A 17115-nucleotide genomic window follows, 5' to 3' on the forward strand; every position below is an offset into this window, starting at 1 on the left:
TGAAACTATGTGAGAAATAACCACTGAGTTTTTTGTTAATTAAGGAACAGTATAAAATTCTTATTTCCAAAATAAGTGGTTTATAGCCCAATCTACATTTTTATGTATCTCTGTGCTCTTTCCCCTGAATCCTCATGTTCATCTTAACTGCTGGTGCTTATGTTAACCCTAACCCTAATTCCAATTCCTCATCATCCTAAAATTAAAATTTCTTTCTTAAAAATATGAATCGTGGGGCTGAAGAGATGGCTCAGCAATTACAAGCACTGGCTGCTCTTGCAGAGGACCCGCATTCAAGTCCCAGCATCCACGTGGTGGTTAACAATCATCCATAACTCCAGTTCCAAGGGATTCAAAACCCTCTTCTGACCTCTGCGGACATTACATGACACTGGCGCACTTACATACATCCAGGCAATACATTCAGGCACACAAAAAATAAAAATAATAAATAAAATATAAAAAATAAAAATCATTTAGAACAGTACTTTTTCTTGCATTGAATGACCCTTTTATGTCTGACTTTGCAAAAGTAGTTTACCTTTCCCAGTGCCTTTCGCCCTATATTATATACTATGCTGAAACATGTGTGAACCAAAACAGCATGCTCTCGTAATGCAAGGATTCATGACACAAATGTGAGATGGCTCAAAGTCATAGCTAAATGGTACAGCCAGGGGTAAGAATGTTTTTAAGATGGTACTTATGCAAAGATACACTTAATAACAAAATCAACTAAAATTCACCTAAGGTAAGATGTATTTTACTCAACCTTATATACACACACTGCCATAGTGTCATATATGTGTAGTACATACTGTTGTATATAACTGTTGTAGTATGTATGCTTAGGTGATGTAAATTATAAGTGTTATAGTTCCATAACATCTACTGACATCTTGTCCAATGCGTTTAAAAAAATATTGATATTACATATCTAAATAATATTCTTACACAGATCAGTTGTGTGTATCAGTTTTAGAATACCAAGAAAACTATTTTTACGTTTTCTTTCACCTAATCTATAGGCTGTAATTTTAATTCTCTGAAAACATCATCATTTTGTTGAAGGTTTTACATTATATCTGCAACACTGTAGGCTCAATGGACATGGACAACACATCCTCTACTGACTTCACTTTCATGGGGCTGTTCAACACAGAGGAAACCTCAGGCCTTGTCTTTGCCATCATCTCTGTCATCTTTCTCACTGCCCTGGTGGCCAATGGGGTCATGATCTTCCTGATTCGCACGGACGTTCATCTCCACACCCCTATGTACTTCCTCCTCAGCCACTTGTCCTTCATTGACATGATGTACATCTCCACCATTGTGCCCAAGATGCTAGTTGACTATCTGCTAGGGCAAAGGACCATTTCCTTCATGGGATGCACAGCTCAACACTTCCTCTACCTCACCCTTGTAGGAGCCGAGTTCTTTCTCCTGGGCCTCATGGCCTATGATCGCTATGTGGCCATCTGCAATCCACTGAGGTACCCTGTCCTCATGAGTCGCAGAATCTGTTGGATTATCATAGCAGGTTCCTGGTTCGGGGGATCTTTGGATGGCTTCCTCCTCACTCCAATCACCATGAGTTTTCCCTTCTGTAGTTCACGAGAGATTAACCACTTCTTCTGTGAAGCCCCTGCTGTGCTGAAGTTGGCGTGTGCAGACACAGCACTCTATGAGACAGTGATGTATGTGTGCTGTGTTCTGATGCTGCTGATTCCTTTCTCTGTAGTAATTTCTTCCTATGGTCGCATTCTGACTACTGTCTACCGTATGAGCTCTGTGGAGGGGAGGAAGAAGGCATTTGCCACTTGCTCATCTCACATGACTGTGGTAACCTTGTTCTATGGCGCTGCCATGTATACCTACATGGTGCCACACTCTTATCATTCACCAGCACAAGACAAAATCTTTTCTGTGTTCTACACCATCCTCACACCCATGTTGAACCCCCTCATCTACAGCTTGAGGAACAAGGATGTGACCGGAGCTCTGAGGAGGGCACTAGGGAAGTTCAAGAATTCTCAGCGAGTCTCAGGAGACTTTTGACAGGTGGCTCCTTCTCACATGGAGGGAAATGGGAGACTATAGTCAGTGTTGCTGGGCCTGAACTGAACGATTATACTAGAAGGAAGGATTTGATTGAGCAGAAAGACAAAGTCAACATAAGAATCTGACTTCTCCATCCCCTTGTTTCCTTCATTCCTTCCCCATTCCCTTTTCTCCTGATTGTTGAGACAGATTTTCACTAAATAATACAGGCTGAATCTGTTACTTTCCTTATAGCTCAGACTGTCCTTGGACTCATGGCAATCCTTTGGCCTCACCCTCCTGAGTGTTGGGCCTATGGGCGTGCATGCCAATGCCTGATTCTTTTGGTTTTGTACATCTTGCTTTCCTCCTGTTTTGTTCATGTGATTGCAGATAAGTAGTATTGGCTTCCTGAATACAAACTGGAGGAATTTTCCCAAGAGTTACCTGTTGGAGTAGAATAAGTCAGACAAAATGGTAACTGGCATGGATGATGTCAAGGAGTATGGGAGTAAGATGGTGCTTTGGGACCTGATAGGATTCTGTGCAAGTCTAGCTAGCCATCAAGGGTGAGAGGAAGGTTGATATTTCCCAGCTGATTTTAGCAAGAGCTGGAGGAGCTGGCTCACCTGCCATTGTGTTCCCACTAGCCAGGTGGTAGGAAGATTCACTGAGCACAGTTTTATCAAGTAGTCATTATTTTTACCCAAATCACTAAGTATGTGCTACTTTTAGCAAAACTCAGTATTTAACTTGTGTTTATTTACAACATGTTAATGGAAATTATTTTTGGATAAATTATAGCTGATACATTAAATAAAAGGGTAGTTGGCAGAAAACTGTGTGAAGGACTCTGAGACTGGAGAAGCCTACGCAGGGTGGGTTGGGAAGATAATGAAATGTTTTCTAGATGGCTGAGTGATAACAAGGTAGTGGGTATAATGCAGCGAGGTGGTAGGGTGTAATCCACTGATTTTCTCTGTTCTCTCAACTCAGAAAACATGTGGCAAGCATTTTAACTTGTGCCCATCTGATGATATAAGGAATTTACTCAGGGAACAAATGTTACCACTGAGATTTTAAGTCACTATGTGGAAATGTCATTATAGAAGCTTAACTGTTGCCACAGTCAATAGTATATTGTCACTTTCTCTCTGAACTTAATTTACATGCCTGTCAGTTGATTACTCACAAAGTTCATGAAAAACAAAGCACTTACTATGAGTTCTAACTTATTTGTAAGGACGGTAGACCTCAAGAGACTTCTGCAAGTTCCCACTATTTTGTATAGTACACATTAAGATTTCAAGGAATGTGATTGACAGAATGCTATATATCCTTTAGCTGAAGCTTCATTCATTCATTCATTGTTTGTAGCACCTGCTCCCCCAAAGTAGAGAAAAACTATGGTAAGAAAAAAAGAAAACCAAATAGAAAAGCAAGCAAAAACCAAAGTTAGTGTCTCTACCCCATGGTGTGTGGTAACAGCGACTAAAGATGAATAGACTCCATGTGTCCATCTTTGGGTAGATTTACGGTATACACATATGGGTAATATTCATTACAAACATGCACTAGCAGACAAAACATCAAGGCTATGGAAAGCCTACCGATAGTGAAGTAATTGCTTTGTAACATGTTTACTACATTAAGAACATACGTTTTAATATTACTTGCAACAACATGGATTAATCTTATAAATGTTACATTGAGATTAAAAGCAAGTCACAAAATAATATATTTGTAAACAGTGCAGACCAAACAAAATGAGCCCGTGTTTTTGGATGGTCATGGTGGACATACACATAGCCAGGTTTCCGTGGCGTCATTATTCTGCCTCTAAATGCATTTGTAGGTTGCAATTCAATGTTCAGTTTCAGAAAATTTGATCGAGTTCAAACTTTTTAATTTTAGCTATTTTCTGCATATCCATTATCTTTCTTCAATGAAGAGTCAAAAATGCAGCTCATGAACTACAACAACGCAATGGGGCGGTAGAGGAAAGCAGGAAGGCTACTGCTAAGTAGCAGTGGTGATCAGGAAGACTTCTAAGGAGGCTACATTTGAACAAAAGGAACAAGACAGAGGATGGTCTGGGAAGACAGCTTTCAGGACAGGAGGAACAGCAGAAGCTGATGTAGTGGATGCTGTGTGACGCAAGTTGATGGATTCATCACTGAATAAGAAATGGCATTCTTTATCTCTTCTAAATAAGTTTGGTTTGATATCTGTTGTCAGGTAGTATAGCTACACCTGCTTGCCTTCCAGTTCCATGTGCTTGAAAGACTTCCTCTATTCTTTGACCCTGACACTGTGTTATCTTTGCAGTGCAGTGCATTTCTTATAAGCAAGGAATAGAGATGTCATGTGTTCATACCAATCTGTTAGCCTGTGTCTTTTGATTGGAGAATTGCAGCCATTAATAATCAGAGCTATTGTTAAAAGACAGTATTAATTCCTGTCATTTTTATCTCTTTTGTTCCTTTGCTTCATTTCATTTGCTTTTTTGCTCTTCTAGTGAAGTTTATTCTTTCCTGTAACCTCATGGATATGTTTGTCCTTTTCTTGAGTATGTAGGACTTCTTTAAATATGTTCTGTGGAGCTGACTGGCTAAGTGATCACAGATTCCTTAAGTTTGCATTTATCATGGAAAATTTGTCTTTCAATTTTGAAGTGTATCTTTACTTGACATAATAATCCATGTTGCAGTCTAGGCATGGTGGCACACATTTTCAATCCCAGCACATGAGGGCAGAGGCAGGCAGATCACTATGCATTCAAGGTTATCAGGATGGTCTACAGAATGAGTTCCAGGCTAGTCAGGGCTACATAGTGAGACCCTGTCTCAAAAAATTTACAGGCTAGTCAGGGCTACATAGTGAGACCATGTCTCAAAAATTTTTTAAAACATAATAAACTAGATTGGAAACTAACTTACAACTAGAAGTTTAGAATTTCAGTTGAGAAATACATTGCTCTTTCCAATTTTTTTTTTTTTTGAGACAAGACTTTTCAATTTTTAAAAATTTTATTATTGTTGCATGTGTGTGTATGTGTTTGTGTGTGTGTGAATGTAGGCACACACACACACCATAGCTTGCATGTGGAGGTCAGAGGACAGCTTTGTAGAATAGATTCTCTCCTTTCACCTTTATCTGGATTCCAGGGATTGAGCTCAGGTCAATAGCGCAGCAAGCACCAGCTCACCAGCCCGAGAAAGCTGTTAGTCTAATGGGTTTGCTTTTACATGTGTCTCTTGGAGCTTTCAATAGTCTTTCTTTGTTTTGTATACTTTATACAATGGGGGAGATTCTTTTCTGGTGTTAACTGGTTTTCTATTTGCTTCTGAATCTAGATGGTCATATCTTTTCCAAGATTAAGGAAATTTTCGGGTAGATTTTCACTGAATATGTTTTCTATGCCTTTCCCTGAATTTCTGTTTCTCTTATGCCCAGGGTTCATAAGTTTGTGTTTCTATAACGTTACATGTTTTCTTCACACTTCCTTATTTTATCTTTATTGTTTTCCAAAAATTCTGTTTTACCAAGTCTTTAAACCTCTTATCAATTTTCTTGATTAGGTTTTCAAATGAGACTTTGTTTGACATATTGAGGTTTTTGTTTTCAAAATTTTAGGTTTTAATTTTGGTGTTTTCCAGTCTTTATCTCTTTATTGGATTATCCTTTTACATCCTGTATTGACTTCCTCATTTGATTCAACTGCTTATATTCTTTTGAATTTGTTCACGTTTCTCTTTTAATTCAATGAACAGTTCATCAATCATTCATTGGAGTTATTTGGGATTTTTGTCTCATTCACTCTGATTGGAATCCATTACTGTGGAATCGGTTGTTTTCTGGAGGAACCGCGTCGCCTTAATGTTTCATGTTTCTTGTGCTTCTTTGTTGGTTACTTTGCATCTGGGATTAAGACACTGATTAGATTTTTTGATCACCAGTATTCTTTCATTTGAAGTATTTTCAATGTTCAAGTAAGACTAGAGTTGAGACGTGATTATATCCCTCTGAATTAGAGGTGTAGCTTGGTGATTAAACCCTCAGCCCACATGTCCAAGGTACCAAGCACAATCTCCACCACCCTTTCTGAGAAGTGTAATATTATAGGGGAGGAAAAAGTAAAGAGAAAGGCAAATTGAGATGTTATTATGGTAAATGGAACTTAATCATTGTCAAAGTTAGAGGAAATGATACTTTAAAGTAAAACAGGGAATGCAAAAAGAGAAATAAACAGGAATGAGGGGGAAAATAGATGTGTTGTAGGTAATAGAAATTTTGATAACACAATGAATGGGTATGGAAACAGAAAACTCAATCAGAAAATCTTATTATTCCATATAAAACTAAAAAAATTAAGAAATATTTGTGAAATAGTGAAGATTTCTTAAAATGTAACAAAATACTTAGTCTTTGGATTTTTATTTCTGAATCTTCAGTGTCATAGAAAGCACTCATTAAATAGATTTATTAGGCTTTTCTCTTTTAAATTGGTTTTGTCAAAGTCTCTTGTGAGACTCAATGCAATCTCTTAACTGTGATCCCAATAAAATAAAAAAAATCACATTCTTCCAACATGCAATGGCACGTAGCTTAATTCTCATTCCAAAAGGAAGTAACTGGAGCCTAGCAAGAAAAATTAGACCAAATCAAGACTAATACACAACAGGGAAAACCACCAAAACCTACAGCTCCATGTCTAGCATCTTGGACTCATAACAGAACCATCTCAGTTCTAAAGGGGTTAGCTAGCCCTGCCTTTCTAGCCCTGTTGCCTAGGGCACACAGAGCCTCTCTCTTGGGCTGGCTATACTCTTTGTATGCAGCTTTCTTTGGTGGGTATCCCATGGCCCTGTTCTCTCCAACATCCTAGGTTTCTATTGTAACTTGGGTTTCACCTTCACAGATTCAGATAGTGGCTTCTCAGGGCCTCCTTGCAGTTGACTTCAACCCTGCCACAGTTTATCTGACCTCAGAGGCTCTCTTAAACTGGGAAACAAGACCCTGTAATCCCCTAAGTCTTGTATCTTTCATGAATAGAAAACCATTACCACGTGGACAACACTGTCAATTTCTTTTACCTCAGGATGGTTCCCTGGTCCCCTTGAACCATAATTACATTAGCTTCTTAAGAAAAGTGCATTTTCACAAATTGAAGCCTTTGATAGATGGGGGTTTTGCCTCAGGAGCATGTTTCTTGTTTCTCTTTAAAAATGCATCTCTTTAGCAATTACAGATGTTTTGTCACCAGCAGTCTCTTTGTCCCCTTTAAACTTTCTCACACACCGTTCCTCACAAAACATCACATTTGTTATTTTTTTCTCCCTTGGCTGCTCTCTCTCGTAGCTATGAATGAAAGCAGTTACCAATAACCATGACACAGCCTTAATGTTGTCCTGCCTTGGACTTTCCAGTGCCAAACGAATTAGGATTTTACTTCTGAATTCAGCCTCATTGAGGTGATAGAGCAAATCCTGCCCAGTTCTTTGCCAGAATATAATTTGAATGGCCTCTAGCTAAATTCTTGGTTTAGCCTTTTCCCTCTATGAAGTCTCATGGACTACGCCTCCACAGTCAGCACTTTTCTTTGCCTTCTGATCTTCTGAACTTCCACCATAATGAGGGCACGATAACCTCCGCTCACACTATTTGAAGGCTTTTTGTCGCCCAAAGTTCCACATTCTTCCCAAAAACCAGTTCCAGAGGCCTAAGAACTACTTGGTCAGGTTTATCACAGCAACTGTCTCATTTCTCAGCACCAATTTTCAGTCTTAACTACATTTTTATCACTGTAATAAAATATCCTGACAAAAGCAACTTAAGAGAGAAATGGTTTATTTTGATTTAGAGTTGCAGAGGGACACAGTTCTCCATGGCATGGAAAACAGGGAAGCAGGCAGGGAGGGAATGGGAGCAGGAGCAGGAAGCAGGTTGGTCACATTGCGTCTACATCCAGGAAGCAAAGTGAACAGGAAGTGGAACTGAGCTATAAAGCCTCAAGTGGATGGAAACAGAAAACAAACTGGTGACTGTTGTGACATCCAATAACTTCAAGCCAAAACTATCAGCAGATATAAAGCAGGCTGCTGCATATTTATCAAGGGAACGATTAATCAGGAAGGTATAGCAGATGTAAATGTGTAGGCACCTAACACAATGAAAACTGGTACAGTCACTATAGAAGTCAGTGTGGAAGTTCCTAAACTAAAAATAGGGAACTTTTTAGTTTATTTTTATTTTATGTGTACGAATTGTTGTCTGCATGTATGTGCGTGTACCCGTGTTGTGCAATGCTGCAGAGGACAGAAGAGAGGTCGGATTCCCCTGGAACTGTAGTTAAGGATGGTTCATAGCCACTATGTGGGTGCTGGGAATCGATCCCAGGTACTCTGCAAGAGCAGTCAATGCTCTTAAATTCTGAGCCTTCTCTCCAGCCCCCAAATAGGGAAATTGTAACCCAAATAAAAGCTGTATACTTGCAATTTAGGGACACATGTGCCATATGGATGAATGCCCTGGTATCAATTTGTCCTCCAGAAGGGAGTGTTGGTGTTCCATTGATGCTTTTATTTAAATCCCTTGCCAATTTTGTTTAGCTATCTAAAATGTCCCTTCTGCCTGCTTCTTTGCACTATCTTTGTTATATGAGGCACAAGTTAGTATCTCTGTACAGTTAATATATTTGCTTATGCTTGTCTGTTTTAAGTGTCTCAGAGGCTGACCCTTATCCTCATGCCAGAAGATACAATCCTGTGTCTTGGCAGTGATTCTCTTCATTATTTGACACGTCCTCTCTGCACTGCATCCTCTTTTTGCTTCTCCCTTTTGCTGTACTTCATAACACAGGAAGTCTTTAAGGTTAGAAGATCTGATTGTGCCTCTTACTTGCCTATACTGACTATATAAAAAGAAATGCTGAGAAACTATATCTACTCCTTAGGAGCCTTGTCTGAGCCATAGCTGTAGCTGCATGGCCCGCAGATTTAGATCATCAGATTTTGAGAGGCTACTATGTAAGGTAAGCAAGTTGAAATAATTTAGATCCACCAATCACCAGCATACAGAGTGTAGCCATCCACGAGAGAAGCTATGTGTGCTCTAGGTAGCAGGGCTGGAAAAGCAGGGTTGTCTAAGTTCTTTGGAAATGAAAGGGTTCCACTATGAGTCCCAGATACTGGACATGGAGCTTCAGGTTTTGGTGCTTTCTCTGCTGTGTCAGTCTTGCTTTGGTCTAATCTTTCTGCCCCAGATTTCCATGCATTGGAATTACAGGTCGGAACCACCGTGTCTGACTACAGCATATTTTAAATATGAATCTCTGAATTTATTGAAATGTTGGGTATTATATATTTAATTATGTGTATGCATCTTTTAACCTCATTTCTTCTTTCAGCTGATGTGCAGTCAATTACACACCATGAATAACAGAATGTTGGTGGTTTCTCAGCTCATGAAAATTATGTATAAATTAGTTTTGGTGTAAGGATTCAGCAAGGCTTTCATCATTAGTAAAGTATATTCATTTATGTAATTTTCAAATGTTTAGAGGGAAATTCATTTTTTGTACTGTTCCACAACCTGGGGAAATTCAAAGAGACCACTAAAGAAGGTTTAGTTCTAGAAATTCTTTATATTCTGCTCCAGAAAATGACTGCATTCTTTTTTATTTGATATTAAACTCCGGAGGCAGACAGGATAGGATACATGAGTGACTCCCGAGACTTGCAGAAATTCAGATGAGATGAATGTGAAGGATTTTTCTGATTTCAAACCTTAAGGTTCACAATATTACATACAAAACAAGACAGAAGACAGCCTCATCAGTTGAAGTCTTCTTGAGAATCTGAATATGACCTTGGTCGGGTTTTAGGATGAATGTTGGGCCCCTGGCTTCATGGAAATGTCTTCACTCCTCTAATGACTTCCTGAATAATTCTATTTTAGAAATGTATTTTATTGCACAATTAAAAGTAAGATCAGTTTTCTCCCTTAGCAGCTTGTATAGTATCCTCTGATACCTTGAGAGTTAGTCTTCCGGGAGGTGGCTCCCTGGTCAGTTGCAACTCAATTGCTCCAAGTCCTATCTTCAGCAATGGGTCTTATCTTAAAGCTCTGTGTGGCAATCAAGGGCTGTGGAAATAGCCTATATTATTTGGGAGTCTCTTGGACTATCCTGACCAACAACTCAAAGGGAGCTTTCTCCTGAATGGCATTCATAACTCATACATTTATTGTATGTGTATTTTTTCAGGATGGCTTTGAACATTTTCCTCTGTTTTTTTCATACCATGTAAGCATTATTTATCTCTCTTCACTCCCCTGTATAACCCTCCCTACTCCCATCCCAGTTAAAGTACCACATTTCCCCCAATTTTCCCCTTAATAATACCTGTCTACTACTATCCCTCTCTCTCAAGCTCCTTCTCCTTTATCCCCAAATGCCCTTTGGGGTGGGTCTATCCACGATAGCCTGGTCAACCTACCTAGAATTTCACCCTTAAAGGAAACTGACTCCCCTCTCCCAGCAGTTATCAGTTGCCAATAGTTCTTTAGGTAGGATGGAGCTTCTTACCCACCTCCACAAGGCCATGCTGGAATTTTTTTTCTGGTTGCACTTACATGGGACTTATGCTGTTACTATTACTGTGAGGCCATATGCGTAACTGCCCAGGTCTGGAAAATCCTGTTTCCCTGTGATCATCTACCATGTCTGGCTCTTACAACTTAAAAAATTTGAAAACTTCAGGAGTAGTAGTGCACGTCTTTAATCCTAGCACATGGGAAGCAGAGGCAGGCAGATCCCTGTGAGTTTGAGGCCAGAATGATCTATATAGTGAGTTTCAGGCCACCAGGGTACATAGTGAGACATTGTCTCAAAAACCAAACAAACAAAGAAAAAACCCAAAGCCTTGACCACTGAATCAAAACAGAAAATAGAATTACACATTATCTATCATCTATCTATCTATCTATCTATCTATCTATCTATCTATCTATCTATCTATCTATCATCTATCTATCTATCATCTATCTATCTATATATCTCTATCTATCTATCACCTATCTATCTATCTATCCTATCATCTATCTATCTATCTATCTATCTATCTATCTATCTAGGTAATAATTTTCTCAATAAACTAAATTACAAAGTAGCTTAATAATGATTTGATTACCTAACTACTTATAAAACTTCTTTTGCCTAAACCAAATAAGGTTGTAAATAAAAGTTAGAGTTTCAGTAGATAGTATACAAAATGTCCTTAATTCCATAAAATAACATGCTAACTTAAGAAAATCCTTATCATCAAAAGGCAAATGCCATAAATAATCAAATCCCAAAGCAACAGAAAGAGAACACATACACCTAAATTAAGGCTCAAGATTATAGTGGAATAAGTTCTCTTTTTAAAAAGTTTAGATGCTATTACTAAATGCTGCAGCAAATGTGGTACCATAAGTGCCCCATTCTTTTAAAGATATGATTCTTTGAGAATTTCATATAGTGTATTTTGATCATATTCAGACCACCTTCCACATCAACTCTCAGAGACACCCCATGCTCTACAACCCCCCCAACTGCATATCCTCTGTTATTTTCTTTTTCATTTTCTTTTTTTCTTTTCTCCTCCTCCTCTTCATATCATTTTTTGGTCTTTTTGAGACAAGGTCTACCTGTAGCCCCAGTTGGCCTGGAACTTTCTATATAGACTAGGCTGGCCTTGAACTCCCAGAGACCCCCCTGCTTCTGCCTCCCAAGTGCTGGGATTAAAGGTATGCACCGCCACGCCCGGCCTCTGTTAATTTCTTTAGGCCTATTGAGTCTACTTTGTGTTTGCAAATGTACTTGGGTGTGGGTCCATGTCCTAGAGCACAGTCAATCTACTTGGCATCACACCCTTAAAGAAAATTAAGTCTCCCTCTCCCAGCAGCTATGAATTACCAATATTTTTTCAGATAGGGTTGGGGCTTCTTGGCTACTTTGTCCATTCATTCTGGATATTTGTCTGGCTTGGGCTTGAGAAGGTATTTTGCATGTCAGATTCATTCCAAGATATTTTAATTTTTGTAGCAATTGTGAATGGGAGCATTTCCCTGTAGTCTTTTTCCAATTGCTTGTTGAGTCTGAAGTGAAAGGCACACGATTTCCCTCCAGAGTCAGCTTTTAGCATTTAGAAACAGCATGTCTAGATGTTTTAATTTTGAGGCTTTTAGAGCTCATATAATATTTTTATGACTATCTGTATCAATAACTTTTAGGGAAAATTGAACAATTCTGTTACAGAAACATGACGCTTACCTTTAGACTCACCTATCCTGGAGGCAGAGGGCCAAGACTTTTCCTTGGCAGAGCTTACGCCTGCATTGTTAAAGCCAGTACAACGAACTAGTTCCGCTGCTGCTTGAGATCGTTCAGAAAAGCCTTGAGATGAATTGCTGTCTTTCTGAAAAGCTCCATAACACTGTGGGGCCTGAGAATCTTGTCTCAAAGCCTGAGGCTGGCTGCTCCTCTCGTTTGGCAAGAGAAGATTGCCGTGTAGATCTCTTTTTGATCTACGTTTATTAGCCCAGTGTCTGCCTTTTTTACACCTAGGGCAGATTCCAGGACCCCTCTTCTGACTGAAGACAGGGTTGCCGTGAGGGCAGTGTCTTTTTACATGTCCTAGTTGTCCACAACCATCTTTTCTTACTTTGCCGTTGAGATGAAGTGTCTTTCATAGGTCTGTTTTGCAAAGCAGCAGCTATGGCCACACCCTGTGTATAGGAAGGCCCAATATCAGAACAATGTCTAATATAGTCAGACAAGCTGCTCTCCTTTCTATAAGGCCTGAGTGCAGCTTGACATGCAGAGTTAGCATTTTCATAAGCTAAATATTTTATTAAGACAGATCTTGCATTACAGTCACTGACAAGCTTTTCTGCAGCCTGTGTAAGTCTAGACACAAACTCTCGGTAAAGTTCCTCAGGACTGTCTAATCTTAGTCAGGTCCTCAGTCTACCGTCCAGACTGTGGCAGTTTATTCCAAGCCTTTCTTGCTGCAGCATGAGTTTGAGCATATGCAGCAATATTGAAGTTTATCATCTGTTGTTCTGTGTCTCTATATTGGCCTTCACCAGCAAGCATCTCAAAAGTAATGGGAATATTTCGAGCCCTATTAAGGTCAGCAAGAACCTGACTTTGGTTTTCAAATTCTGACTTCCATAAACAATAATCTTCTCCTGACAGACAGGCTCTGGCCAGGTACTTCCAATCATTAGGAGCCAAAACTTCAGTAGTCATAGATTCTAGCACAGCCTGAGTAAAAGGAGCTGTAGGTCCATACTGTGCACAGGCAGATTTTAATTCCTTTAACTGCTTGCATAGAAAAAGGAGATGTGTCCTAACCCTATTTCCCTGGCCATCATCTAATTCTATAACTGGAAAGAAATGGAATCCTGACATATCTTCTCCAGTTGCAGCCGCATGCTACATACTTATTTGCAGAGATGACAGAGACAAGGGACAGGACGAAACAGAGGAATTGTTTGCCCTAGCACTTACAGGCTCATCCTTTATCTCTGGGGGATGTAAACCTGCAGGAACAGAAGGCTCAGAGGTGCCCTTAAGAGGCAACTTTCGTTGTTCAAAACTTATTTGCTTTGCCAATGCATTTATCTGTTCCTGCATGTGCTGTAGCTGTCTGTCCAGTGCAGACTGCTTCTCCTGGACAGCATTTGCCCATCTCTCAGAATCAGAAGTCTCTTGTACAGTCTCTGAATCTGAAGTCTTAGGAACTGCATTGCTGGAGACCAGTTTTGCCTGTAAACCTTTCTCTAATGTTTCAACACGTTTCTGAAGACTTTCTAATTTCACCAGCAGTTTACTAGCCAGTGCTTCGTGGTTACACTTGCACTCGGCTTTCACTTCTGAAGCAGGTTTTCTCAATTTTATGTTACTTATTTTACTTACGTGTCTTGTCATACTCACCTGAGTCTGGGGTCTCTCCTCCAAGGGTCTCTCCTCGGACCCTTCATGCCCCATGTTGAGCGCCATTTGTCGAACACCCCCCAAGCCCACCAGGCTTGGGTCTTCAACAAGAAAAGAGTCAAGACAAAGTTCTTGATTTTATAAAAAGTTTAATTCTTAGCAGTCAGGTGAGCAATCACAGAATGGCCTTTTGTTGTGAGGAACACAGATCTTATATAGGAATCAGATTTGGGGTAACCAAGGAATCACCAAGGAATCACCAAGGATATTTTACTAACAGAAAGTAACTACGGACGCAGCAGGTGCTGCATTACCTCAGCAACTCCGGTGCCCGAAGACCGAACCGAAACTTACTTTCTAGAAGACCTAATTTATCATGGAGGCACAGCCTGTCAGCTCAAACCGCTGAAGCAGAGAGCTCAGAAGCTCTTAAAGTGGCACTCTTCTTTTTCCAATGCTTAAGTCAAGCATGGCTCCTGACAGGTCATTTTAACAATATTAATTCTTCCAATCCACGAACATGGGAGGTCCTTCCATCTCCTGGTGTCTTCCTCAAGCTCTTTCTTTAACGATTTAAATTTTTCATTGTGGAGCTCTTTGGTGTCTTTGGTTGGATTTATTCCAAGATTTTTTTTTGCAGCAATTATGAATGGGAGCATTTCCCTGTATTCTTTCTCCAATTGCTTATTATTCGTATATAGAAAGGCTACTGATTTTTGTACATTGATTTTATACGCTGCCATTATACTGAAAGTGTTGAATCAGTTCAGAGAGTTTTTTGGTAGAACTTTTGGGATCTCTTAGTTATAGTATCATATCATCTGCAAAAAGGGATAGTTTGACCTCTTCTTTTCCAATTAGTACTCCTTTAATTTCCTTCTCCTGTCTTATTGCTCTAGCAAGAGTTTCAAGCACTATGTTGAAAAGGAGTGGATATAGTGGACATTCTTGTCTGGTTCCTGATTATAATGGGAATGCTTCCAGTTATTCTCCATTTAGAATGATATTGGCTGTGGGTTTGTTGTATATAGCTTTAATTAGGTTGAATTATGTTCCTTCCAGTCCAATTTCCTCTAGGACTTTGAACATAAAGCCCTGCTGAATTTTGTCAAGAGCCTTTTCTGCATCTATTGAGATGACAATGAGGTTTTTGTCTTTGAGTCCATTTATATGATTAATGACGTTTATTGACGTGTGTATATTGGACTATCCCTGCATCCTGGGATAAAGCCTACTTGATCATAGTGAATGATCTTTCTGATGTGTGTCTTTATGCAGTTTACAAGTATTTTCTTGAGAATTTTTGCATCTATATTCATTAAGGATATGGGTTTATAGTTTTCTTTTTTGGTTGTGTCTTTTCCCAGTTTGGGTATTAGAGTGATGCTGGCTTCATAGAAGAAATTTGGGAGTTCTCCTTCTGTTTCTATTGTTTTGAATAATTTAAGTAGTATTGGTGTTGGAGGTCTTCTTTAAATGTCTGGTAGAATTTTGCTGTAAATCCATCTGGACCTGGGCTTTTTGTAGTTGGGAGGGTTTGTATTATTGTTTCAATTTACTTATATGTTATGAGTCTGCAGTAGGTATAGGTTTTTAAAATATTCCTTTGTAATGGTCTGGATCTTTTGGGTGTCTGTTGTGATGTTTCCCCTTTCATCTCTGATTTGTTGATTTGGATTTGCTCTTTCTTTCTTTTGGTTAACTGGGCTAAGGGTCTGTCTATCTGGTTTAGCTTTTCAAAGAACCAGCTCTTAGATTCACTGATTCTTTGTATTGTTTTCTTTGTTTCTGTTTCATTAATTTCTGCTCTGATTTTTGTTATTTCCTCTCTTCTTCTGAGTTTGGGTTTCATTTTTTCTTGCCTTTGCAGTACCTTCAGTTGCAGTGTTAGGTCACTTATTTGGGTTCTTTCCGATTTTTTAATGTAGGCACTTAGGACTATAAACGTCCCTCTTTAGGACTGCTTTTAATGTGTCCCAGAGGTTGCATTGTGTTGTATTGTCCTTTTCATTGAATTCCAGGAATTCTTTTATTTCTTTCTTAATTTCTCCTTTTACCCACTCATTGTTTAGGAGTGTGTTGTTCAATTTCCATGAGTTTGTGTAGTGACTAGAGCTTCGTCCAGTGTTGATTTTGAGCCTTATTGCTTTGTGGTCTGATAGAATGCATGGAATTATTTCAATATTTTTGTATTTGTTGAGGTTTGTTTTGTGGCCCAGTATGTGGTCAGTCTTTGAAAAAGTTCCATGAGGTGCTGAGTAAAACGTGTATTCTTTGTTGTTTGGGTGGAATAATCGAAAGATGTCTGTTAGGTCCTTTTGATGTATGGTATCATTTAATTCAGAAATCTCTCTGTTTATTTTTTGTCCAGTTCACCTGTCTAATGGAGACAGTGGGGTACTGAAGTCCCCTATTATTACTGAGTTGGGATTAATCTGTGTCTTGAAGTCCTGTAGTATTGTTTTTATGAATTTTGGTGCACCAGAATTTGGTCCATAAATGTTAAGGATTGTAATATCTTCTTGGTCAACTGTTCTTTTGATTAAAATGAAGTGACCATCCTTATCTCTTCTGTTTAGTTTTACTTTGAAGTCTATTTTGTCAGATATTATAATTGCAACCCCTGCTTGTTTCTTAGTGCCATTTGCTTGGAATATTCTTTTCCATCCTTTTACCTTAAGGTAGTGCCTGTCCTTGAAGGTGAGATGGGTTTCTTGCAGACAGCAAAGAGATGGATTTTGTTTCTTAATCCATTGGCTTAGCCTGTGTCTTTTGACAGGGGCGTTCAGTCCATTGATATTTAAGGTTATTATAGAAAAGTGTGTATTGGTTGCAGTCATTTTGTGCTGTTTGTGTTCTTTGTGTAATTTTGTGTTTCCTAGATTGTATCTTTGTTTATTTTCTTTCATTGCCCCTAGGGTATAGTTGTTTCTCTTTCTGTTCTCTGTGTTGCTTCAAATATTCTTTGAGGGGCTGGTTTTGTAGACATGTATTCTTTCAGGCTAGTCATACCATGGAAGATTTTTCTTTCCCTCTCAACTATAATAGACATTTTGCTGGGTATAGTATTCTGGGCTGGCATCTATTGTCAA

The 17115-nt window shown here is 39.1% G+C and overlaps 1 protein-coding gene across 1 annotated transcript; it reads left to right on the plus strand.

The window, feature by feature from the left end:
- Nucleotides 1-1074: 1074 nt before the first annotated feature.
- LOC103724475 (olfactory receptor 2T1) lies at nucleotides 1075-2063 on the plus strand. Its single transcript, XM_008821569.1, has one exon. The coding sequence runs from the start codon at nucleotides 1105-1107 to the stop codon at nucleotides 2056-2058; it is 954 nt and encodes a 317-aa protein (XP_008819791.1). The 5' UTR covers nucleotides 1075-1104; the 3' UTR covers nucleotides 2059-2063.
- Nucleotides 2064-17115: the final 15052 nt, after the last annotated feature.

This window comes from Nannospalax galili, unplaced genomic scaffold (genome assembly GCF_000622305.1).
Source record: "Nannospalax galili isolate Female #2095 unplaced genomic scaffold, S.galili_v1.0 scaffold748, whole genome shotgun sequence".
Classification (NCBI taxonomy): Eukaryota; Metazoa; Chordata; class Mammalia; order Rodentia; family Spalacidae; genus Nannospalax; species Nannospalax galili.